This window comes from Pistacia vera, unplaced genomic scaffold (assembly GCF_008641045.1).
Source record: "Pistacia vera cultivar Batoury unplaced genomic scaffold, PisVer_v2 Contig320, whole genome shotgun sequence".
Taxonomy (NCBI): domain Eukaryota; kingdom Viridiplantae; phylum Streptophyta; class Magnoliopsida; order Sapindales; family Anacardiaceae; genus Pistacia; species Pistacia vera.
In genome coordinates this window covers 1,354,476-1,381,592 of record NW_022196136.1, presented here as the reverse complement: position 1 = coordinate 1,381,592, position 27,117 = coordinate 1,354,476, and the positions used below count along the sequence as shown (strand labels likewise).

At 31.5% G+C, this 27,117-nt stretch overlaps 1 protein-coding gene and 1 pseudogene across 1 annotated transcript; both read right to left on the bottom strand.

The window, feature by feature from the left end:
• Nucleotides 1–1,688: 1,688 nt before the first annotated feature.
• LOC116137067 lies at nt 1,689–4,914 on the bottom strand (annotated as a pseudogene).
• Nucleotides 4,915–8,965: 4,051 nt separating this feature from the next.
• On the bottom strand, nt 8,966–15,568 carry LOC116136916 (potassium transporter 11-like). Its single transcript, XM_031422585.1, has 8 exons — nt 14,987–15,568; nt 14,363–14,588; nt 12,875–13,120; nt 11,746–11,796; nt 11,388–11,648; nt 11,038–11,205; nt 10,547–10,801; nt 8,966–10,057 (listed from the first exon to the last, which is right to left on the bottom strand). The coding sequence occupies exons 1-8, from the start codon at nt 15,113–15,115 to the stop codon at nt 9,009–9,011; spliced, it is 2,385 nt and encodes a 794-aa protein (XP_031278445.1). The 5' UTR covers nt 15,116–15,568; the 3' UTR covers nt 8,966–9,008.
• Nucleotides 15,569–27,117: the final 11,549 nt, after the last annotated feature.

Here is a 27,117-nt window from a genome sequence, read left to right as displayed (position 1 = left end):
GCAAGCTTGATGAGAAAGCAGAAAAGGTACTGTTCATGGGATATAGCAGCCAAGCAAAAGGATACAGGTGTTAAACCCAAATTCGAAGAAGATCTCAGTGAGTAGAGATATGGTGTTTGACGAAGAAGCATCATGGAGTTGGAAGCAACAAAAGAGAGGAGCAAGTTGAAGAGTCCTAAAGGAAACATTGAAGAAAATGAAGAGGTGGATGAGTGGGAGTGAGAGGTACTAAATCACTTGATGGTATCTATCAAGATGTAATAGTGCCATGTTAGAACCACATCGTTTGATGAGCATGCCTGAGCAAAGGATGGTAAATGCAATGGAAGTAGAGATTGCTATGATTGAAAAAAACAAGACGTGGAGCTTCTTAATGCACCAAAAGGAAAAAAGTGATTGGGTGAAATGGGTGTAATAACTAAGCTGAATCCGGATGGGATAATACAAAAGTTGAAAGCTAGATTAGTTGTGAAGGGTTATAGCAAATGGCTGAGTGGATTATTTTGTTACGTTTGCATCGGTTGCTAGACTAGACACCGTAAGGCTTTGATTGCTTTAGTTGTCCAAAGGAAGTGGGGGTACTTCATCTAGATGTCAAGTCAGCCTTTCTTAGTGGTTGGCTTGAGGAGGAGATTTATGTACAACAACCTGAGCGGTTTGTCATCCATGGAAAGAAGAAAAAGTGTACAAGTTGCGAAAGGCTCTATATGGGTTGAAACAAGCGCCAAGAGCGTGGTATAGCCGAATTGATTCTTGGTTTGAGGGTCAAGGATTTAGGAGGAGTAGAATGATGCAACGTTGTACGTGAAAGGCAAATGTGGAGGAACCTTAATTGTCTCTCTTTATGTGGATGACTTGTTAACAACGGGCAATGAAAGAAGGAAATTCAAGACTTCAAATGAAGCTTGATGAAGGAATTTGAGATAAGTGACTTGGGAAGAATGAACTACTTCTTAGGTCTAGAGGTGAACTAAGTGGAAGATGGTTTTTTCATATGTCAAAAGAAGTATGCTCAAGGAATTCTTGAGAAATTAAAGGAGTATAGCAAACCTACAACAACTCCTCTGGTACTGAACTTAAAACTCATGAAAGTTGATGGGAAGAAAAAGGCTGATGGTAGAAGCTATAGAAGCTTGGTTGGGAGCTTAATGTACTTGATGGCAACAAGAACTGGATATAGTATTTGCAACTAATCTTTTATCCAGATTTATGCAGGAACCAAGCGAAGAACACCTCACGGGGGAAGAGAGTTCTAAGGTACCTAATGGGAACCAAGGACCATGGAGTATGTTCAAAAGAATTGAGGAGGAGAGGCTAAAAGGATTTGTTGACAGCGACTGGGCTGGAAGTGTTGACTATGAAAAGCACTACTGGATACGCTTTCACTTGGTTCTAGAGTATTCTGTTGGAGCTCAAAGAAACAAGAGATTGTGGCGCAAAGCATGGCAGAAGTTGAATATGTCACCGCAACAACTGCCACTAATCAAGCAATTTGGATCCGGAAGTTAATGAAAGACTGGAAGAGGAGCAAATGGATGCAACGGTGATTACATGTGACAATAAATCCGTTATCTCTATTGCGGAAAATCCTGTCCAACATGGAAGAACCAAGACATCAACATAAAGTACCATGTGTTCGTGAAGCTGAAAAATCAAAGGAAATCAAGTTGGAGTATTTGCTTTGAAGTTCAAGCAGCTGATATCTTCACATAGATTTTGTCAAAATCAAGATGAAATGTTGAAGAACTTGCTTGGGATGGGCACAAAAAAGGTTCAAGGAGGATGTTAAAGTGTGAACCTATTTTGGAGAGCTTGAAGTTGTCATTGGCAGAAGTGGAAGCTGCAGCAAAGTGACGGAGGAAAAAGAGATGACCAATCGCTGCAGCGATAGAACTGGTTCGCTGCAGCGAGCACTGAAAAGTAGCGCTGAATGTGAAGAAGAACGCACAGCGCGGCAATGGAGATGGTGGCCGTGGCGAGTGTCCTGGACCACAAAAAGTTTCAGCTGTATTCGTTTTCCTGTTTTCTAGTATTTTAGTTTTAGAATAACTCTTATTCATAAGAGATTTGGTTGAGTAAATTAGGGAAGTAGAACTTGATTAGGAATATTAGTTCATAAGAGTTTTGCTTGTATCTAACTAGGAAAGTAGAATTTGTTTTGATGTAGAAGTAGTGTTTCCTTTGTTGTATAAAAACTAGTAAACATTAATGAAAAATTATGAGAGTTTATTGTTTCCTTTAGTAAAAGTGTTAAATGTTTCCTTCAGTAAAAGTGTTAAAGTTTATTGCTTCCAATTCCAACAAAATCTAAGTTGTGTGCATAGATTAAACATAGTATGTATAAGTTGCAGGTTCAAAATATTCACAAATCCAAACCACAAAAACTCAAAAATATTATAAATCCAATCAAAGTCATTTCTTAAGTATGGATTTCAAAATTAGAGATTTCTAGTTTGTCTTGTACTTGTACAATATATGTCTGTGTCTATGATATTGATCTTGAAAATAAGATCATTATATCCTTATCCCCGTGTTCCGTTCTGAAAACACAGCTTATTATATCATGATTCTCATATCATTCAGGTTTAACCTTAATAAATATATTCGTCCATTGTTACTCCTTTCAAGTCTATAAATATTGTGATTAAAAAGGCAAGAAAAACAGCGATAAATGAATCAAAAACAACCCAAAACGTTAAAAAATGAAAGATAACATCGTATCCCTAACTCCTTCTCTATCCTGAAAGATAAAGCTTATTATATCAGCCTCCTTGTTTGCTCAGGTTTAATAAATCGTGAATGAAAAAGGCAAGTAAAAGCAACGATGAAATGAATCGAAAAAACCCAAAAACAAAAACAAAAAACACATACCCATGGTAGAACAATACCAAAAGGAAAGACAAGAGAACAGCAAAGTGGTGAGGTTCCTGGAAGAATAGAGTCGACACAAAGCTCTACCAGCCAACACAAAGTCAAAAACAAAAAATCTAACAAAACAAAACCAAAATGTTTTTCCTACGTAGTACTCCTCCTCTAATCGTATGTTGGTTGGGTTTGAATGGCATCTAACCAAGAATAATGAATGGCGTTTCCTCGGAAAATTTAATGGATAATAACACCTACTACAGTACAAAGCGAAAATGATTCCATGTTCTTCTAGAGTCATTGTTTTCTTCCCTTTTTCATTTTTGTTTTTGCTTTCCGAAGGAGCCACTATTAATAAGATTAACTGGAAGGAAGATTCAGAATGTAGATCAGAATCAAACCTGGAATAGAATGATAGAACACATCAAAGACATGATCTTTGTTTTTCATCAGATAGGCTGCTTGTCCAGTGTAGGCTAAAAGAAGGCATGGAAACACAATTGATGTGAAAGCAATCTATATGGCTAGAACTGAAAATTGGGATAAATGAGCGAAAAGGGCCTCAGTTCCTACAACAGTATAGCATCTAATCAATAGAACTCGCGATCATTAAGACTTGTGATGTGTAGCATTATTCAAAATGTGAATAATATGAAGTTTACCTGTTATACAAAGCATTATACCTCCAAGGGATGTCCAACCATTTCCCTTTCTGAAAAACCGACATACATACAGAGGTGAAAAAGCTTTCAGAACACTGCTGTCATATTTCCAAATGTTGAATATGCCAATACCTCCAATTATCAGAAACCAAAGGAAGACGATTGGGGCAAAGAGCCAGCCAAACCTATCTGTACCATGATGTTGCACGCTGAACAAAACAACCAATAGTGCAACTGCAACAAGCACAACTAGCTCTGTATCACAAAAACACAGGAAGTTGAAGGGGTTCAGTGGCAGACTTAAAAGAGGAGCAGACACAGGGAAGCAAAAAGAAGAACGTCTGTAGTTTCAGAATAGGGAAATACTTTCATTCAAGGAGTTCGGCGTCATCTTGGGTTAGTATAATCTGATCCCACCAGTGGCTGATAGAACTGCCAAAAACAGTAGGATTAAGCATTTTTCGATGAAGTTGAGAACGAAGTAAAATGCATCAATTTACTCATTTCACTGATATATGGCATGATTAACTCATTATATTTCCGTGAGTGAAAAATGTACCTGATATAGCTAGAGTCAGAATCCCATCTCCAATTACCATAGAAGAGCCAATAAGCACAAGAGCTAGAAGTCCTTTCTTACTGCTACCATGATTCTCCAACCATCTCTTGCAGCTCGCAGCAAATGATTGTTCTTGGTGTATGGAAAAACTGTAAGTCGTTAGCTCTTCATCAGACCGGTCTTGGTTAGGAAGGGTTCTTAATTTCGCATGTCGACAGATTAAAGAATAAAGAGCAAATGTCCCACCTGCACCACAGCAACCATAAGTTTGCCATTACATTTCCTACTTGTTCTATATAACTATTCATAGAATTTGGTTGCTTTCCAAACATGTGGATGCATGGAACAATGAAACTGCAGAAAAGAATGAGATCTGAGTTTACCTTGGCCATTGTCATTTGCTTGACAAACTATGAAAACATATTTGATGAGAGGGATGAGAGTGAGGGAGTATATAATCAATGACAAAGCATCCACAACATCTTCTGTATCTTCAATTCCATCTGGAAATGTATTGTAGAAAACATACAAGGGAGATGTGCCCAAATCTCCATAAACCACTCCAAGGCTCTGGAATGCAAGCCGCATAAGCAATAAAGCTGATATATTCTGAGGCCAAAAAACAGACACTGAATAAGCAGTTTTTTAGATCATGGTTGTTATTCGTGTAACAAGTTTTCGACGATTCGGAAAGCGAAAACCTAATAGATTAATCTCAAAGTAGACAGTATTATAAATTTTCAATCTAACCTTTTTCTGGTGTGTACTTGTTCTCATGTCAGCCTTTTCATCCACTGGCTGATTACCAATTTCTTGACCATCACTCATTTTTTAAGCCATTCGTATTAACTTGGCTCAAAGGATTCCACCAATTCCTTTCTCCAATTTATCTTCTTCCCTCAGTCTGTCACTTTCATCTTAACTTTCTCTATCTATCAGAATCCACATCCTCGCAAACAATTCCTCATCAAGTGCAATTCCAAACCTTTCAATACATGGAAATTTTTAACTTATTGAAAATCATAGAAACAGTTACGGAAACTTAAATGTCAGCTTTTCAAAATTATTCATATCCCAATTTGAGCTCCAGAGAATCTCTCAACTCATATAACACGAATGTTGATCATTCTAAAATTTTTAAGAAGGATGTTGAGTAATGCAGGTGCTACTTTTGATTCAGATTGAACCAATAAAATCTAAGCTGCTGTGCATAGATTAAACATATGTATGTATAAGTTGCAGGTTCAAAAATATTCACAAATCCAAACCACAAAAACTCAAAAATATTATAAATCCAATCAAAGTCATTTCTTAAGTATGGATTTTCAAAATTAGAGATTTCATAGTTTGTCTTGTACTTGTAACATATATTGTCCTTGTTCTATGATATTGATCTTGAAAAATAAGATCCATTATATCCTTATCCCCGTGTTCCGTTCTGAAAAACACAGCTTATTATATCATGATTCCTCATATCATTCAGGTTTAACCTTAATAAATATATTCGTCCATTGTTACTCCTTTCAAGTCTAATAAATATTGTGAATTAAAAAGGCAAGAAAAACAGCGATAAAATGAATCAAAAACAACCCAAAAACGTTAAAAAAATGAAAGATAACATCGTATCCCTATCTCCTTATCTCATCTTGAAAGATAAAGCTTATTATATCATGCCTCCTTGTCTTGCTCAGGTTTAATAACATCGTGAATGAAAAGGCAAGTAAAAGCAACGATGAAATGAATCGAAAACAACCCAGAAACACAAAAACAAAAACACGCATACCCATGGTTAGAACAATACCAAAAGGAAAGACGAAGAAGAACAGGCAACGTGGTGAGGTTCCTTGGAAGAATAGACGTCGACACAAAGCTCTACCATGCCAACACAAAGTCAAAAACAAAAAATCTAACAAAACAAAACCAAAATGTTTTTTCCTACGTAGTACTCCTCCTCGTAATCGTATGTTGTGTTGGGTTTGAATGGCATCTAACCAAGAATTAATGAATGGCGTTTCCTCGGAAAATTTAAAGGATAATAACTACCTCTACCGGTCGTTATTTTTCTTCCCTCCAAGATTTTTGGAATTTGTTTTGCATGGTTTGACTAACTAAAGCCGTATATATATATAACTTAAATTCTTGACTTAAACTTTTTACGTTACCATTTGTGTATATATTTATTAGACTCAAAACAACATTATGTTGTTAAATTTATATTTTAATATGAGATTTATATAAGATTTATTATAACTTTAAAATCAAATTCAAGTTTCATATAAGAGAGTTTATCGATCTCAGATTCGAATCTCTCTACTTTTAAAATTTAAGCAGATGATTATGGTATTGGAATGTTGTGTTAACTACCTACAAAGATTAGTCGAGATACATTCAAATTGGTCCAAACATTCTATTTCAGAAAAATAAAGTTTATTAAACTTAAATATCTTGCTTCATGTTGTGTTTTACAACGATTTACGATGATATATTCCTATCCTAAGAGTGTCTTTTTCTTACATATTAGATTTGAAGAGGATCTTTAAAATTCTTTAAATTTATTTTTATTTAATCCAGGTGAAGACTATGGGATAGATTATTATTATTATTTTTATTAAATGCTATCAACCAACTGAAAATGATGTTAAAATGATTTAATAAAAGATGTTGGGAATGTGTTCTAGTTTGATTAGTTTGGTTTCAACTGTTTTTCAGCATGTGAAAGTGAAACCTGACAAACAAGATTTGGTAGTTGAAACAGTTTGTGAGAAATAGAAAAATATCTCTTTTAACAATAATATTTAATTATTTTTAAAGAATAAACTAGACCCCACTCTCTCATTCTCAATCATATATCCATAGTTGGTATGGTTACATTTTATTTGGGAAATAAAGACAGAAATATTTTTTTTTATATTTTTAATTCTTTATTAGATAGATAAAGAGAAAAAAGATGACTATATATAAAACAAAAGCGGGTAATTTTATATATTTTAAGATTCAATTATATATATATATATGACATAAATTCTTGACCTAATCCTTTTAAGTTACCATTTATGTACAGTAGAACCTCTTTATAGTGATACTTTATATAAGAATAACCTTCATGTAATCATAAAAAAATTTAGTCCCAACTTGGGTCAGTTATAAATAAGAGTAAATTTTACATGGTAATAAGTTATAATTTTTCTAGGTCACATCTTAAGAAACTTGCCTCTACATAGTAATAATTATATGTATATTAGAAAAAATATATACTATATTATATTAAAGGTTTAAGATGAAATGAAATATTTATCTAAAATTGTTTGGGATAATTATTTATGCTCTAGAGTTGTTATCACATCTTTTATCTTACGGATACGTAATAAGTCGCTCGCATAGACACCTTCTTGTTGAAGCCAAAATATTTCTAGCTTCTCAAGCATGTTTAGAGCTTTTTGGCACAAAACTTTTGGTATTTCCGTACTATCATCCTCAGGATTATCTCATTTCTCTTCTTGTTTAATTCCAATAACGATTTCTTCTTCAATTAAAACAATTCTGCAACGACTCTTTAACATCTATTTTCGTACTATCTTAATGCTACTAAAACAATTAATTGAACTCCTAATACTACTAAAACATAAATTAAAATCTTAATATTATTAAAACATGAATTATAAAATAAGAAATCAAAACAATAATTCTTGTAACTACATTTCTATTAAGTTATAACCTCTTCATAGTAATAAATTTAGTTGGTTTCAATATTATGACTATAGAGAGATTCTACTGTATATATTTATTAGACTCAAAACAACATGATGTTGTTAAATTTATATTTTAATATGATATTTATATAAGATTTATTATAACTTTAAAATCAAATTCAATTTTCATATAAGAGAGTTTATCGATCTCAGGTTCCAATCCCTCTGACTTCTAAGATTTAAGCAGGTGATCACGGTATTAGAATGTTGTGTTAGTTACCTACAAAGATTAACATCCAAACTGTTCTGAACACCCTATTTCAAAAAATTAAATTTATTAAACTTAAATATCATGCTTCATGTTGTGTTTTACAACGATTTACGATGATATTTTCCTACCATAAGAGTGTCTTTTTCTTACACATTAGATTTGAAGAGGATCTTTAAAATTCTTTAAATTTATTTTTATTTAATCCAGGTGAGGACTATGAGATAGATTTTTTTTTTTAAAAAAAGAAAAAGAAAAATGCTATCAACAAACTGAAAATGATGTTAAAATAATTTAATAAAGATGTTGGGAATGTGTTCTAGTTTGATTAGCTTGGTTTCAACTGTTTTTCAGCAGCATGTGAAAGTGGAACCCGACAAACAAGATTTGGTAGTTGAAACAGTTTGTGAGAAATAGTAAAAATATCTCTTTTAAAAATAATTTTATAAACTAGACCCCACTCTCTCATTAACAATTATCCATAGTTGGTATAGTTACATTTTATTTGGGAAATAAAGACACAGATCTTTTCTTTATTTTTCTTTATTTTTAATTCTTTATTAGATAGATAAAGAGAAAAAAGATGACAATATATAAAACAAAAATGGGTAATTTTATATATTTTAAGATTTAATTAAAAATAAATAGTACATACTCTCTCTGAAAAATAATATTCTTCAAAAGTTTTAGATTATTTATTGAATTAATTTCATCCGTTCTTGAGTTTGAGAGGTCGACAAATATCAAATGCTCCAACGATCTTCGGAAACTATTAAATAACCTTAAATTTATCAAGACTATGAGACTATAGAAAACGTATTAAGAACCTGAAGTATTAGATAGTTTTCGAAAATCGACAGAACAATTGAAATTTGTTGAGCCTTATAGCTAACAAAATTAAGCAGAAATATGAAATAGATGATTGAAACCAACCAATACAAGTTACTCTTATTTATTAAAAAAAATTAGACATAGAAAACCTGTCCAACATTCAACAGACTCTCATGAGGAAGATTAAATATTACACTATTTTCTCTGCAAATCTTCCTAAGAAATGCATATATATAATCAACTGCTATCTTTTTATAGAACCTTGATTCCCTCCTTGCTCTAACCACAGTGTTCCCCAGTATGTGCACAACTCCAGCATCTCTACAACTATTCAAGTAATCTAACTCATCTGTCTCTGTTTGGCTGCTCATTTGACCGGATGACCTCACTGTATTATTTACATGCGGCGGCGATTTAATTGCCGGCACAATTGAGTCTACCGATGATATGGTAAGGCCTGTTATGGAGGAGCTTGTGTTTCCATTGTTATTGTTCAAGAGGCCGTCTCTTGACTGCTCAGTCTGCTGCCCATATAAACTATACTCATCTGAATCTGAACACCCTTCCATCATGGCCTCGAGCCGAACAAACAGGAAGAGATTATCGAAGAGTTTTTTTTCAAAATCTTCATCTTTCTTATGGAGGTCTTTGTAGCCATACCTTGCAACACAGCGAAACATGTGGAAATTTTTGGGTCCGATCCGCTTGACAAGGAACCTTTCTTCTTCTGGGACTGTGTACACGGGAAGGTACTTGACACAAACGAAAACGACAACAGAATGGATAGCCGGCAGATTTGTGATGAAGTGGGAGAAGATGTGAGGCACCCCACTGGCCAGTTCTGTGTACACCAGTCCAATTCCAGGGACCCGAACCAGTCCTAAACTGGGGCCAAGGCCGAGAATCCAGGCCATTGAGACCTTGCTGTGCATCTCGAACTCATAACGTTTCACAGAACCATAATGCCAAACATACATGATGAGGAGAAAGGCTGCCGCAATTACAAGGGGAACCCAGCCACCTTGATCAATCTTGAAGAGTACGGCAGAAAAATATGTGCATTCCACAACCAATGATAGTCCAGTGAAGATCAGCACAAGAATCCAATGACAGCGCCACACAAGTATCATAATTAGAATCATCAGCAGTGTGGTTACCAGCATGACTATGACCACGGCAGTCCCTGTTTCAAAATAAATTATCACATAGTTAAGCTAAAAAAGCATTACTGATCTCAGAAATGAAACTTGAATGTAGTATAAGTCACAAACAATAAGTTAATATGCATAAAGCCAATATGTCTGAACTATAAATAAGCTTTTCCTTCTAATTCATATAAATATGTAAATAAAGATATCACTATGTATGCAAACAGAGAATACATCACGCTTCATCACTTGATATGGGATGCTCAATGGAGAAACTATCAGAAATTTATACAAGGAGAATAAATATTGATTACCTATGTATTCATATATATTGTTTATATTTGCACATAAGCATAGGATAATTCCCTCGTGGTCTAGCATGTGTTACCTAGCATCTAAAACCTCAACATTCTTATTTAGATAATAATGCAGTTTACTTATTGAGATCTTTTCCTACAACACATTTTATCACTGCAAAAGATGAAACAGACAAACTTCAAATTATTCATTAGAGGATAGCTTACCATAAGCATTTCCGATTTGGCTTTGATTCTTGAATCCAGCAGTCACCGCAATGCAAAGAATCATAAGGATCCAATTGATATCGGGAATATATATCTGCCCAAGGAATTTCTTTGATGTATGTACAACTTTAACTCTTGGGAAACAGCCAAGTGCAAGGGCCTGCTTGATTATTGAAAAAGTTGCAGATATGGTAGCCTGACTTGCTACTATAGCAGCTGCAGTTGCAACAATAAAAACTGGCCAATATATACTTTCTGCAAAACAAGAAACTATCAGCATCCATGATAAAACTACTACCCATATAAGATGGGTTATTTATACCAGAAAAAATTATAGACAATATTCTTTGAACTCATTCATCCCTTTTAAATTGTGCATGATCATCAATATTTAGTTCACTGGATGATTTTTTATATCAGTGTTACATTGTCTGAAAAGGGTCCTGTAAATCAAGACGAAACAAGTATTACAGACAAAGATTAGAACAAACCTGGAATAGAACGATAGAAGGCATCAACCACATGATCCTGGTGCCTCATAAGGTAGGCAGCTTGTCCAGAATAGGCTAAAAGAAGGCAAGGAAACACAACTACTGTAAAGGCAATCTGTACAGCTGAAACTGGAAAATGGGCTAGATCAGCAAAAAGTGCCTCCGTCCCTGTAAGAATCCATAAACAAGTCATCAAAAAGCATCACCAAATTTTAGCATAATTCTACAAAAACATTATTCTATTAATTGTAAAAATTAATGTGAGAGTCGACAAAATGCACAGTTTTCCATCATATCAGTAAACTTTACATATAATAAATTAAGACTAACTGACAAAATAGTAAGTTTACCTGTTATACTAAGCATGATACCTCCAAGGGAGGTCCAACCATCTAGTCCCCCCCTTTTAAAATATCGGTATATGTATACAGGTGAAAAAGCTTTTAAAACACTGCTATCATATTTCCAGATGTTGAGAAGGCCGATTCCTCCAATCATGAGAAACCAGAGCAGCACAATTGGTGCAAAGAGCCAGCCAACCTTATCCGTACCATAATGTTGCATGCAAAACAAACCTACTAATATTACAACAGCAACGACCACAACTACAGCTGAACCAATGAAACAAAGTAGCTGTTAAAAGCTTGAAAAACCGAAAAATAGTACAGAAAAACAGAAGTCCTTCACTGAAAAGAGGAAAGTAGATACCATTACTCATATGGGGATGGTCTACCTTAATCCCTCCTGCGGCTGAAAGAACTGCCGAAGGTAATAATGACTAAGCATTAGAGTGTATTTTAAGATACAACATTAAGTATTAAAATTAAAAAAAAAATCTTCCATGTGATCTTAGAATAGAAACATCAAGTAGATAACACACACTAAAACCACAAATAGCACCAAAAAACACAACTGAATCACTGAGATTGGCATATATAATCATCAATCCTACATTGACTTAAGATTAAATTGAAAAGATTTGGAATGGCATATTCTAAGGAAACATATGTATTAGCTGCAAAACAGTTAAACATACTACAGAAACACTATTCCATTAAGAAGCAATCAAACATGACCGTGGTGTTTTCATCCTCTTAGTTGCTTTCATTTATCCTATTTAAAGTTCCTTAGACTGTGTATGATATGGTTCTGTGGGGACACTTAATATGATATATTATCAGGATCCATGAATAAATAATTTTATATGAGAATCAATCAAGAATAAGTGATGGAGAATAGTGAACATGATTAATCACTTGATGATAATATTAGAGGTCATAAAGCACTCACCTTTTTCATGCATCTACATGCTTATGTATTCAAACCAACAACACAGATTTCCAGTAAATTGTAAATTTCGCATAACATTTTGCCACAAAGATGCAGTAAAGCATAAAAAGAGTCAAAATCAGAGTTGTAGCATGACAGTAGTACATGACTACATTTGCCTTGTCAATCTAGGCAAGGTTCCTAATTCAGTTAACATAATTGGCAGAACACTGGGGGACTTCAAGACACATTATCTTAGCCAGATGTTCAATATTAACAACGTATGCCAACAGAATGTTATGTGAAGAACATCGAAATATCAGTCAGAATACAAATGTATACGGGCGCAGTTTGAACTGAAAATGGCAGAACATTCACAATTGCTTTTCAAGGCTGAGTGGCACACAATGTAGCTAGACATTTGCCACTACTCGCTAGAATTACATCGTTATCATTGTTTTGTCTCATTCTCTATTCTCAAGGAATCATTAACAATCAGATTCATCCTCCTGGACAAATAGTTTGACAGAGGATACATAAAGGCTTTAAGAGCTCAAGCATGGTATACCTGATATAGCTGGAGTGAGAATCCCATCACCAATTACCATGCAAGTGCCAACAAGGACAAGAATAAGAAGTGCATTCTTCCTGAATGCATAACACTCCAACCATCTCTTGGTTTTTGCAGCAAATGACTTTTCATGGAAAGTAGAACGGCTGTAAGTTGTCAGCTCCTCATCGGTTCGGTGTTGATTAGGAATGGTTTTTACTTTTGCATGTCGACAAAGTAATGAATATAGAGCAAAAGTTCCACCTAAACCATCAAAAGGATAAGTTAGGAGAGAATGGTGCCTCATTATAAATAAATAAAGGGGGAGAGAGAAATATGCCTATCAGCATTTCGAAGGCTGATACTACCATGCTGTGGTATACTAAAAAATTATAGAGATTGTTGAATAAAAAGTAAACTATACACAATATCAAGTTTAGAGATATTTCCGTGTTCTTCATTCATTTTAATTGGGTAGAGGCAATCTCCTAACCTTCTAGTATTCTTTTATTTGGGGATTGTTGATTTGGGGCTGCTTTTGTCATCAGTTTTCAAGCCTTCAGTAAGGCCTTTTACACCTAGATTCTTAGATAGGTTACTGGTTTTCTATTTTATTCTTTTGTGGACAGCTAGCTCAATTACATGTATACTTTTTATCTCTTTTGTTAAAGATATACTTTCATATATCAAACAAACAAAGAAAAACTATAAAACATACCATCTTAACCACCTTTCATATTCTATTCTACAATAAATAGGAAGTGCTCGATTGGGTCGCAAAACCTTTACTTTTGTGTATCTATATAGCTTTCACCAAACTCTGTGATTGGTCTGATGCTTTGCAAAAAGAAACAAATTTACAAAATCATTACCGACCAGAAATGTTAGGTGCAAAAATGGTGATTAGAGACAATATGGTAACTGACTAGATAACAGAGGAAGTTTAAAGAAAAAAAATTAGATAATGAGTACATTTGAAGGTATTTTTTTTGTTAGAAATGATTCAAAAACTACAATATATTCTTTTTATCCATTATCAATTAATACTCTCTGAGCACTCAATATGCATGATTGAGGCACACAAACAATTGCTGATGTCCTTCATTTTTCATGGCAGCTGTTATAAGATTCAAATTCAGAATTCACTGCATAGAAAATCAAAACCTACTTTGTGTGCTCATCTGTATATGTCACCCATCAAAGATATATAATAAATGCAGGTCTCTTTCAAGTAATACACCTTTAAACTGTCTTTAAGATTTTGGGACAGAATGATTAGAAATGACATTTTTTTTCAAAGGCAACAAGAAATATTGAAGACTGTTTATAATCAACTCCAACCATAAAAGCAGTACCGTGGGAAGAAAAAATTATTATTCATTCAAAAATAATTTTTAAAAAATGTTCATAAAACCTTTAGTAAATGCAATATTAAGCATGTTCTTTTACGAAAAAATTTCATGACAATGTAATATCAGTGAAGTACATAATCAAATATCAAATTACCTTGACCATTGTCATTCGCTTTGCACACGACAAAAACATACTTGAGGAGCGGGACAAGAGTAAGAGAGTATATAATCAATGAAAGAGCTCCAATCACATCTTCTGGATCTTTGATTCCCCGAGGAAATGTATTGTAGAAAACATACAAGGGAGACGTCCCCAAGTCTCCGTATACAACTCCAAGACTCTGGAATGCAAGCCGCAGAAGTAATAAAGCAGAAAATTTCTGTAAAATTCAAACACTAAATTAGCCAAAAAAAAAAAAAAAATTGGAATACCAATAATAACAACATCCACAGAATCAACAAATTAATCAACACATCTCTTCTACCCTGTCATGCACACATCTTATGTAATGCAATTCAATCAATGGTAATGTAACTCCAAACCAAACAAAACTATGGACAAACTCCACAAATCATCTCTAATATCAATAGATGGGGAATAAGATGATAAATGGATTCCAAGCCTCTGCAACAAAAAAGATTTAGCTGGATTCACAATTAGGCCAATGAAATTTAGTTCATCGCAATAAGTTGATAAGACATAAGAAGAAGTAAAGTTTTAATTCTATCTATCTGAAGTAGAAACAGAAAGAATATCAAAAAGGTAATTGCATCAAACCTTTTCTCTGTACATGTTTCTCAGCCTTCCAGCTTCTTCATCCATGGGCTGATCAAGCTTCTGATCCAAAACCCACATACTTCCTTTGTTACTTTCACTGTCTTCATCAGTCTCAACTCTAGCAGCCATTCCCAAACTCAACTCAAATTGATTATTAAGCTTCCACCAAACTTTTTTAATTTCTCTCTCTAGATTAAACCCAAAAACTCTAATTCAAAATCACAACTTTATTCGCTTCCCAAATCCAAAACCAAAACAAGGACTAATTAAAATACCACTTCTTTGAATCTAACTCACTTGAAATCCATCACCAAACAACCAAAAATTGAAACCCATCTACTAAATCTTGAAAAGAACCAAAACTAAAAACAGAATTGACAGACCCAATTCAGAAAAACTCAAATAATCCAAGCCAAAAATAGAGAGAATAAAGCATTCTCTAGTTTGAGCTCAGAACTGACAAAAGGTGAAACTTGACACTTCAATCTCAATTCCCAGAAAGCTAATACACAAAAATGAACCCAAAAACCACAAGAAGATAAACAAGCCAAATCACACCTCATATATCTACGCATAAGGAAAACAAAACAATAATAATAAACAGCCAAATTCGTGCAGGTATTTTCAGTTCACGAAGCTTGTTGTGTTGTCACCCAAAAACTTCAAGTTGGGTCAGCTTAATATCCACAAGATAAAAAACCACTAAAAATCTTCCAAAACCACACCACAAAGCCTAAACCCTCTGATTCTGATAAAAACACAAAAGGGGCAAACACCCAGGTGGGTTGCCCAAATATGAACTGAAAAAAAGAAGAAACCAAAACGGTGTCAGCCTGGTTTGGCTGGTTCATTAAATACGAGTATGATACAGAGCTTTTCTTTTCTCTCTCTGTGGTAGAGGTAACGGCCAAAAACTCTCTCTGACACACTTCTAAGGAGAGAAAGAGAGGTGGCAAAGTTTGTTCATTGTTGTATGATTGAAAATCAATGTGGACTTGGTTTTTCATACGATTTTGGTGGGTTATGTTGTCAAAAATCAAAATTGAGCAGTATTTTTTAATAAATTATTATGAGTTTGGTTATTATTAAAAGGTGATTTGAAACTTTAAAAAACCTTAGTTGGTTGAGCTAAAACACCTAATTAAAAAAGTTTATAAATATAAAAACACCCTCACTACCACAATGCAGTTCTGGCCGTCAACGACCAAATCTTTGGCTGGATTGACATTTTCGCAGATCACGATGGATCTGGCCGAAAAAGACCAGATCAGAGCACTACGGCCAGATCCAACGGTAGTACACTATTACGCTAGATTTTGGCCACCTTCTAGCGGTGGTTGCCAGATCTGACAAATGTGCGTGGGTGGGGGTTTTTCGATGGATCTAGCAGGTAAAGGGTAAGATCAATCAGTCAGTAGTGCGCCATTACAACATATCTGACTACCTTCTAGCGGTGATTTGGAATATGACAAATAGTATGGTGAGATGTTTTTGTTACCTTATAAAACTTTTTTGTTAGAGGTGTTTAGTTAAATTAAAAACTATGGGATTAAAAGTTAATATTATAGAATATGATTTCAGAGTAGGAAACAAACATATTTTTTAAGGATAAGAATAGAGTATTTTGAAAAAGCCAACAAATGGCAGTTGAAAATCGGAGACAAAAGATTGAAATAATTGCTCTTGTAAGTCTCTTTTTAAGCAGAGTTCTATATTTTATTTTTCGTACGACTTTTTCGAGTAAACATATTAAAAATAGAGTTTTTTAGAGTCGTATTATGAAAATCAAGTTTTAGAAAAAGAAAAAAAAAATGTAAGTGTTTGGTTAAAAAAATGTACATAGGTTTTTTGTAATATAATAAATCATCAAGTCAAATTTATTATACCATAGGAATAATTTCAATACTTTAATACTCAATAAAATCGAAATAAACCATGGGAGAAATTAATTATTTATCTATAAATAAATTCAACCCGAGCACGTGATATTTAGAATTGTTATGATATCGAGGTAACGTTAACCTAAAATACTTGTCAAAATTATATTCATTAACTATGTATGGGAACTCACCTGCATTTTAGTTACCTACAAATTAATTTAATGTAATTTACTGTTCCAAGTAGATTAGAGCATTAATTAATTAAATAATTATGATAGTGAAATGTAATATAATTATTACATAATATTAATAATAAGAACCAAATATAATATCTGGGAAGGTTTATTTAATGATTAATTAATTTATCAGTGATTGACAGTTGAAATGACAATGGGGGTTTTTAATTGTGACTGAGGAGGCCTTGTCAAATCTTTTCTTAGGTAGCGTCTACTTTTGTGAATTTCTGGAGATTTTTACTGACCCCCTAAGGTTTACTGGGTTAACAATTGGACCCATAGGTTTCATAATACAATATTTATACCCTTATAATCGACATGCACTTTGTGAGAAGTTGTTCAGACAAATAATCTTGGTATAATTACTAATATGCCCTTTTTTTTCCTACAACAAAATGAAATTAATTTCTTACATTTCCGACGGGTCTCTTTTTTCTTCGCTAATCTAAGGGTTCGTTTGTTTTATTTTATTTTATTTTATTTTTTTATTTATTTACAAGCAAAAAAAGTTGAGTAAGAGGCTCGAATAAAAAATAATTATGAAGTATTATATTATATAAATGAATAAGTTGAAAAAATGTTTTAGGTTTATCTTGGTAGAATATATTTTTAATTTAGTTTATTATTTTCACATTATAAGATTAGATTTTATAATATATTATAATTTAACGTAACGTATATCATAATTGATAGAAAATTTAATATATTGTGTGTTTTTTTTCTTTTTTCTTTTTTTATAAATAAAATATATCAAAATAATTGAAAACGGTAGGATTAAGGGTATTTGTGAAATAAAAGAAAATTTAAATGTTATTTAGAGTGTTTTAAGAATCAATAAAATTTAATTTATCCCTTAATTCATTATCCAACATCATTAACTCTCAACAAAATATTTTATTTCTTTGTATTTTTTATTTAATTGTGAAAATGAGATAGGTCCATTCAATTAAAGAGAGTCTCCTTTAGGTATATGGACCATGTGATTAGTACAATTAATATTTATTTCACGTGGGTATGTTGAGAAAAACTTATATGAGACGGTCTTATCAAATCATGATTGTACTACTAAGGTTCGTTCGTTCAATTTAAATTACCAATATAAGTGAACGTTTAGGTGAGAGGATACGGTCTAATTTCATCAAAACATTCTATGCTACTTTTGATTGAATAGTCTGACCACGTTAGCATGCATTTCATTTAAACATTTTTTGATTATTGGAGTCAACGTTTAATTAAGTCAATCGAGATCATTTTTAAAAATTTTATACATATACAACTAATTTTAATTAAACATTTTCGTTGTATTATCATGATAACATGGTGAAACCGTTCCATTATAGAGTTAAACAATGATAGAAGATTTTACATGTTTTTATATTACCCATAAATAAATAAATCGATTGTTTTTTTTGATTGCATGACGTTCCTCTTTTAATTAACACATTATCAAAACTAATTAGGGACAAAGACAAAGAGACAAAATAAATTGTAATTAAATTAATTTTTGGATTATGTGAGATAACCTAAAGTTTTAAGATTCCTACGTTTAATTCGTATGTTTTGTTTAGTAGAGACNACAAAAGGGGGCAAACACCCAGGTGGGATTGCCCAAAATATGAACTGAAAAAAGAAGAAACCAAAACGGTGTCAGCCTGGTTTTGGCTGGTTCATTAAATACAAGTATGATACAGAGCTTTTCTTTTCTTTCTCTCTGGTTAGAGTTAACGGCCAAAAACTCGCTCTGACAACTGCTATGGAGAGAGAAAGAGAGAGTGGCAAAGTTTGTTCATTGTTGTATGATTGAAAATCAATTGGTGGACTTGGTTTTTCATTACGATTTTGGTGGGTTACTGTTGTCAAAAATCAAAATTGAGCAGTATTTTTTTAATATTATTATTAAGTTGAGTTGAGTTATTATTAAAAGGGTTGGATTTGAAAATTATTAAAAAAATCCTTAAGTTTGTTAATTGAGCTAAACACCCCAAATAATAAAAAATTTATAAATTGATAAAAATACCCTCACCTACCCACAATTTCTAGATTTCGGTCGTCAACGGCCAAATCTTTGGTCGTGGATCTGGTATCGTCTAGATCTAGTTGGTAGTGCGTCATTACGTCGGATTCTGGTCACCTTCTGACGGTGGTTGCTGGAATCTGACAAATGTGCATGGGTGGGGGTGTTTTTCGATGAATCTGGCCAGAAAAGGCCAAATCGGCGCACTACCAGTCAAATCTAGTCGATAGTGCGCCATTACGTCAGATTCTGACTACCTTCTAGCGGTGATTATTGGAATCTGACAAATATGCGTGAGTAGGGATGTTTTTGTTAACTTATAAAACTTTTTTGTTATGGGTGTTTAGTTAAATTAACAAACCTATGGGGGTTTAAATAGTTAATATTATATGATATGATTTTGAGAATAGAGAAACAACCATATATTTTTTTAAGGATAAGAATAGAGTATTTTGAAAAAAAGGAACAAACAACAGAGTGTAAATCGGAGACAAAAGCTTGAAATAATTGGCCTTTGTAAAGTCTCTTTTTAAGCAAGAGTTCTTATATTTTATTTTTCGTACGACTTTTTCGAGTAAATTATATTAAAAATTGAGTTTTTTAGAGTCCGTATTATGAAAATCAAGCTTTTAGAAAAAGAAAAATCAAAATTGTTAGTTGTTTGGTTAAAAACAATGTACATAAGTTTTTTGTAATATAATAAATCATCAAGTCAAATTTATATAATACCACTAGGAATAATTTCAATATTTTAATACTCTTAATAAACTCGAAAATAACCCATCGGAGAAATTCAAATTATTTATTCTATAAATAAATTCAACCCGAACACGTGCTCGATATTTAGAAATTGTTACGATATCAAGGTAACATTAACCTAATATACTTGTCAATAATTATATTCATTAAGTTCATGTATGGGAACTCACCTGCATTTTTAGTTGCCTACAAATTAATTTAATGTAATTTACTGTTTCAAAGTATGATTAGAGCATTAATTAATTAAATAATTATGATAGTGAAATGTAATATTAATTATTACTATAATTATTAATAATAAGAACCAAATATAAATATCTGGGGAAGGTTTATTTAATGATTAATTAATTTATTCAATGATTGACAGTAGAAATGACAATGGGGTCTTTTAAGAAAAACACTATGCTTACTCACCACTTGTACTAACTGCCATACAACCTTTGTTAAAATTTTATATGGTACCCGTACTATGCATATAGTACCAGTACTATGCGTTATATTTACAAAGGATAATAAGATGGTTAGTAAGATGGTTAGTAAGTATAGTATAGTTCGGTCTTTTAATTGTGACTGAGGAGGCCTTGACAAATCTTTTCTTAGGTAGCGTCTACTTTTGTGAATTTCTGGAGATTTTTCATGACACCCTAAGGTTTACTGGGTTAACAGTTGGACCCATAGGTTTCATAATAGAATATTTATACCCTTATAATCGACATGCACTTTGTGAGAAGTTGTTCAGACAATTAATCTTGGTATAATTACTAATATGCCCTTTTTTTCCTACAACAAAATGAAATTAATTTCTTACATTTCCGACGGGTCTCTTTTTTCTTCGCTAATCTAAGGGTTCGTTTGTTTTATTTTATTTTATTTTATTTTTTTATTTATTTACAAGCAAAAAAAGTTGAGTAAGAGGCTCGAATAAAAAATAATTATGAAGTATTATATTATATAAATGAATAAGTTGAAAAAATGTTTTAGGTTTATCTTGGTAGAATATATTTTTAATTTAGTTTATTATTTTCACATTATAAGATTAGATTTTATAATATATTATAATTTAACGTAACGTATATCATAATTGATAGAAAATTTAATATATTGTGTGTTTTTTTTCTTTTTTCTTTTTTTATAAATAAAATATATCAAAATAATTGAAAACGGTAGGATTCCGGGTATTTGTGAAACAAAAGAAAATTTAAATGTTATTTAGAGTGTTTTAAGAATCAATAAAATTTAAGTTATCCCTTAATTCATTATCCAACATCGTTATCCCTTAACAAAATATTTTATTTCTTCGTATTTTTATTTAATTGTGAAAATGAGATAGGTCCATTCAATTAAAGAGAGTCTCCTTTGGGTATATGGACCGTGCGATTAGTACAATTAATATTTATTCCACATGGGTATGTTAAGAAAAACTTATATGAGACAATCTTATCAAATCATGATCGTACTACTAAGGTTCGTCCATCCAATTTGAATTGTCGACATAAGCGGAAGTTTAGAATCTCATCAAAACATTTTATGCTACTTTTGATTGAATAGTGTGACCACGTTAGCATGCATTTCATGTAAACGTTTTTTGATTATTGGAGTCGACGTTTAATTAAGTCAATCGAGATCATTTTTAAAAATTTTATACATATACAACTAATTTTAATTAAACATTTTCGTTGTATTATCATGATAACATGGTGAAACCGTTCCATTATAGAGTTAAACAATGATAGAAGATTTTACATGTTTTTATATTACCCATAAATAAATAAATCGATTGTTTTTTTTGATTGCATGACGTTCCTCTTTTAATTAACACATTATCAAAACTAATTAGAGACAAAGACAAAGAGACAAAATAAATTGTAATTAAATTAATTTTTGGACTTACGTGAGATAACCTAAAGTTTTAAGATTCCTACGTTTAATTCGTATGTTTTGTTTAGTAGAGACTAAATATTTTATAACATATGGTTCAATCAAACTAAATTAATTAATTGAAGTCATTTGGGATTTTTTTTTTTCAATTGGACAAAACACTTATTATAAATATTATCAATATGGTTCAATCAAACTTAAATTAATTAATTGATGTCATTTGGGTTTTTTTTTTTTTTTTTTTTTTAATTTCGATTGGACAAAACACTTATTGTCATCTTTGTATTAATGCTTGTATTGATGTAATATATGTATTTCATTTTTTAAATCTTCTGAGAAGTAAAAAACAAATAGAAAATGGGTGTTATGTTTTGAAAAATGAAAATTTGTATTTCAACCTTGACAAAGAAAAAACAAAAAACAAAATGGGATTTAAAAAAAATAAAAATAAATAATCTATATATATCCCAAGAGCTCACATCAACGGGAAGGTTTGGCACCTTGATGTGCTTTCACCCCCTGAGTTGTAGTATATCCCAGGGTTGGGTGGTTGCCCATTAAAGAGGTACATGAGTTGGATTCAGAACTCAAGAGACAGTTCAATCCATATCTAGTGTGGACGTTTAATATTGAGAGGACATTTCCCTAGTACGAGAGAAATGGGAGGAATGCACCTCTTTTGTATCAATATGGTGCCCACGGTAAATGTTGGTTTAAAATAATTATATATGTTTGAATAGTTTCATACATATAAAATATATTAGAATCATGATTGATGATAAATAATAATATATAAGATAAATTATTTTACTTAAAAAGACTAATTTCTAATATAATATTGAATTAGCATTAACATCAATATCACACAATTAACTTCTTAGATAAAAAACTATTATTTAATCTAAATTACTAGTGAAAATGATGTTCTATTTAAACATTTCTATTGGCGAAGTCTTAGTTTTTGTTAAAAAAAAAAGAAAGTAGCCTTAGAAAATAACCTATTTAGTGTTTTATAAGAAGATTCTTTGTAATGTCAGAGGGGACTATGGTTCCAATTTTTCGAACCCGCTAAAAGGAGGTAGGTATTGGATTAATACCACTTTTTAAAGATAGACTTTAACAATAACTTTTTTTTTTTTTTAACCAATATGATGACCATTTTTTTAAGACTCGAACATAATATTTTTAGGTAATCGGCTAAGGTCTTCCTGTCCGACTACAAGACTAGTGGTTATGACCTAAAAACTTCCCAAATTACATAGTCAGAAATAAGTATTTTTGTGTAGTGAAAAAGTTTTTTTTTTTTTTTTTTTTTTCAATTATGAAATTAAGAGTTGAAAAAAGTATTTCTATTTAAGTTTAGGTGAATTGTCAATCCATGTGTACAAATAATTTGGTGTTTTACGTTGTCCGTTTTATAATTACGTATTGCAATTTGAAGAATATTCGAAGATCAAAACCTCTAAATTCTTCAAAATTCGAATATGACCGCACTTTAAAAAGCAACATGTTTATGGTTTTAAAAATCAAAAAAGACTTCTAATTGGACTTTTTTTCCCCTCTACCCACTAGTGTTGGTCCCCCACCAGTTTGGTAAATTTAGTACATCGTTGTGTATTGACAAAAAAAAACAAAAAAAAAAAAAAACAAAATTCAACGAGACGATTTATTAGACTAATTTTACAGTTGTTTAATGAAATATTATTGAAATAGGTTTAAGAACCTAATTTTTTTTTTTTTTTTTAACATACGGTTGATATGATTTTGGAAATTACTAGATTAATCCATTTTAAAGTTTAAAGAGAGGAAAAGGAGGAGGAAGAGAGAGAGAGGATTTAAATGAGACAAATTCAATACGATCGCTTTTACGTCTATTTAATAAAATGTTGTTAGAGTGGGTTAAGGGTCCCAAATTGTTTTAAATATTTGATATGATTTTGAATTATTAGATTAATCCATTTTCATCGTTGTGAGAAAAAAAAGGTTAAAACGAGATGGATTTATTATGTCATTATATAACTGTTTAATGAAATTTTGTTGGTTTAAGGTCTTATATATAAAAAATAGTTTTGTAGTCATGACGTCCTCATATAATTATATTGGGACTGTACATATTCACTATTGAATCCTTATATATAAAAATTTATTAGTCCAAGAGTAGATCGTATTCAATAATCAATATAGTCCTGTTATTATAATAAAATAAAATTATATTCTCCATTATAACATCCTAATTAATTAATTTTCTCCTTAATTAATCATGGAATCAGCATCTATATATATAATAAAATAAAATTATATTCTCCATTATAACATCCTAATTAATTAATTTTCTCCTTAATTAATCATAGAATCAGCATCTAATTGTTCCTTGATTTTTGATCGTTCATTCATGAATTATGATAATAGTATTACTTATTTATATGCTACTTTTGTCAATGGAATAAAAAAAGGACAATAATCAAGTTGGACATCGATTACTTAAACAATTAATTAAAATGGAACAACTTTTCGTTGATCTTAATATGAAATTAAATTATGCCAAAGACTAATCTGCCAGTTAATGAGCATGCACATTAAATATTACTGATTAATCTTATATTAAATTAAAGGAATCTTAGCGTAATGGCTGTAGTGTACTAGGTAATTAAAATAACATTATCAAGCAATCAATAGAATAATATCTTAAACCCAAATCACATTAAATTGAATACCATATTTTTCTTTTTGAGTAATGTTAAGTTCACAACCTAATCTCACAACCCTTAACATGGTAGCTCGTCATTAGTTAGCTAGCAAAATGGGTTCCGCCTACTTGTATGGGTAGTGACGAATCCAGGAATTTCATTCGATGGGGCCAAAAAATAAACAAAAAGAATTAAAACCAATCATATTCATACTTTTTTTTTTCATTACGATGAGTTTCAACAAAAAGTTATAAAATACAAATAAATATCTTCAAAAAACACATTTTTTTGTAAAAATAAAACAATTTTTCTACAATTGTCCTCGATGAGTTTTCATATTATGAAAACGGATAATCATCTTATTGTTAATTGTATCAAATACATCTTTCTCAATATAGGTGACCAAGCAATCATTCATCGATCTAACATCGATTGCGTAACCAACTTTTCATAAGATTCATTATAGAAAAAGCTCTTTCAACGACCGCAGTCGCAACTGGTAAAACCAATGCAAGTTTCACAAGCTTATATACCAACAGATACAAAATATATTTTTTAAACCGAACTAAATTCTTAGCCAAATCACCAATTCCTTGTAACTTGGCAAATTCATCACAAGAATGCATGTCAATAATATAAGTCTCAGCCTAGTTCTCAAATACCATCAACTCAAGTGCAAAAAAATCAGATAGATAAAACTGGGCAAAACGGATCACCTTATGCTTGTCAAAAGCAAAGAATGAATTACTTGGATCTAAACATGTCATACAAAGAAGCAGCTCAATACTAACCTCAGTGAAACGAGTGTTAAGTTCTTGAAGTTGCATATCTATCACAGTATAAAACAATTCAACTCAATAATGATGCAAATTTGTCATATGCTCAACTATTTGTCGTGGCCATCTTCGAATTGCGAACATATCATCCATATTCAAAATGGCAATATCATGCTTTGGCAAAATAAAGAAACTTCACTCAACAAAGATTCTCATCCTTCATCTCTTAATAATTGTAACCCTTGTTTGGAGACTTTAACTAAGGCCATAACATTTACAATGTCTTGATTTTTTCTTTGTAATGCTTGTGACAACTCATTAATAATTGTCAATATACTTTTCAACATATGCAAGCTAAATGCAAAATCAAAGGAATAGATTTAATAGATTACATGCTTCACTCCTTTGTTCAGGATTTAAACTATCTTCTTCAATAATCTCAAGCACATCACCCACAGAGGAGAACAAAATGATTAAGTTGATCAATTTTTTATTGTAAAAATGCCTAGATTTCTCTCCTTAGTTACGTGTAAACCCAACAACTCTTATTACTTTCATTTTCACTCTCAATAAAACTTTTAAAAACTAACAAATCCCTTTGCATAAAAATAAAAATCACAAAGAATATGTAATAAATATATTAGGATTAAAAATAGGGTTTTACAAAAATAAAATCCAAACTACCGAGGGGGCTGCGCCGTTTCATTCTCAAAATCTCAAAGTTTTATAGGGGCAAAATTTAAATAAATATAAATATAAATATTAAAATTTGAAATTTTTAAAAAATTGAGTGGGGGTTGTGGTCCCCACTTGTCATTCATTAAACTGTGTATGGTGTCGCATATCCATTTATGAGCTAATCAATAACAAGTTGTCATCTCAAAGGTTGTGAGAAAAGGTTATTGACCTAACATTATTGTTTTTTGAATTGAAAATTCATTATTTATCATATTAACAACATTTCAAGTAATGTTTTTATAACATTATAAGATTCATAATTTGTACTTAATGTAACTAAGATGTTAAGCATAAAAATTGTTATATTTACTAATATCATACTACAAAAATTTTCAGATATAACCTTAGAATCTGTTAGGAGATCGTGAAGTAGCTGAAACAAATATTCGAGATTAATAATATAGGAATAAAATTACATCACATAAAGAGATACGATATTTATGTGGTAGGCAAAAATCGCCTATATCCACGAATGAGAGAAATCAACTATAGTTTCATGAAAATGATATACTGGAGTACGTAACACCATAAACCTGATAAATAATTAATAGAACGAAAACAATCATAGTTTTTAACCACACTCAAACTAGTACCTGTAGCCAATACTTAGAGCAGAAAAAACCCCAATTTCTAAGACACTCTACCTATAATGTTTAATAATCATTATATTAAATACCTTGCATTCTCACATTCTCTCATGACCTTGAATTGATTATATAAAACATTTTATTTTTAATAGGATTCATATTTCAATTCATAATAGGACTATATAATTTTATTTCTATTTATAATTGTATTCATTATTAAATAGTTTTCTTAAAGACATATAATTTTACATGGGAACAAATAAGAAAACGAGTAGCAGTATCCCAACAAAATCCATTCTAAAAATATATATTTTTTTTAATATCACATGCACGAAGGCAACCAATATTTTATCATGTGTAAAGACCTACCTTTCAACGGACAGAAGAAAGGTCTAGTATATGTAGTACTTTTAAAATTTATTAACATTAACTATTAATTAATTCTCTTCCTCAGATATTATATATAATTAAAAAGTAAGCAAAATAGAAAAGATGTAGCGCAAAAGTATAGATGAGATATATAAAATGCTCACCCTAATTTAATTCAATAAACGGCTTTAAGTAGAATTCATTTTA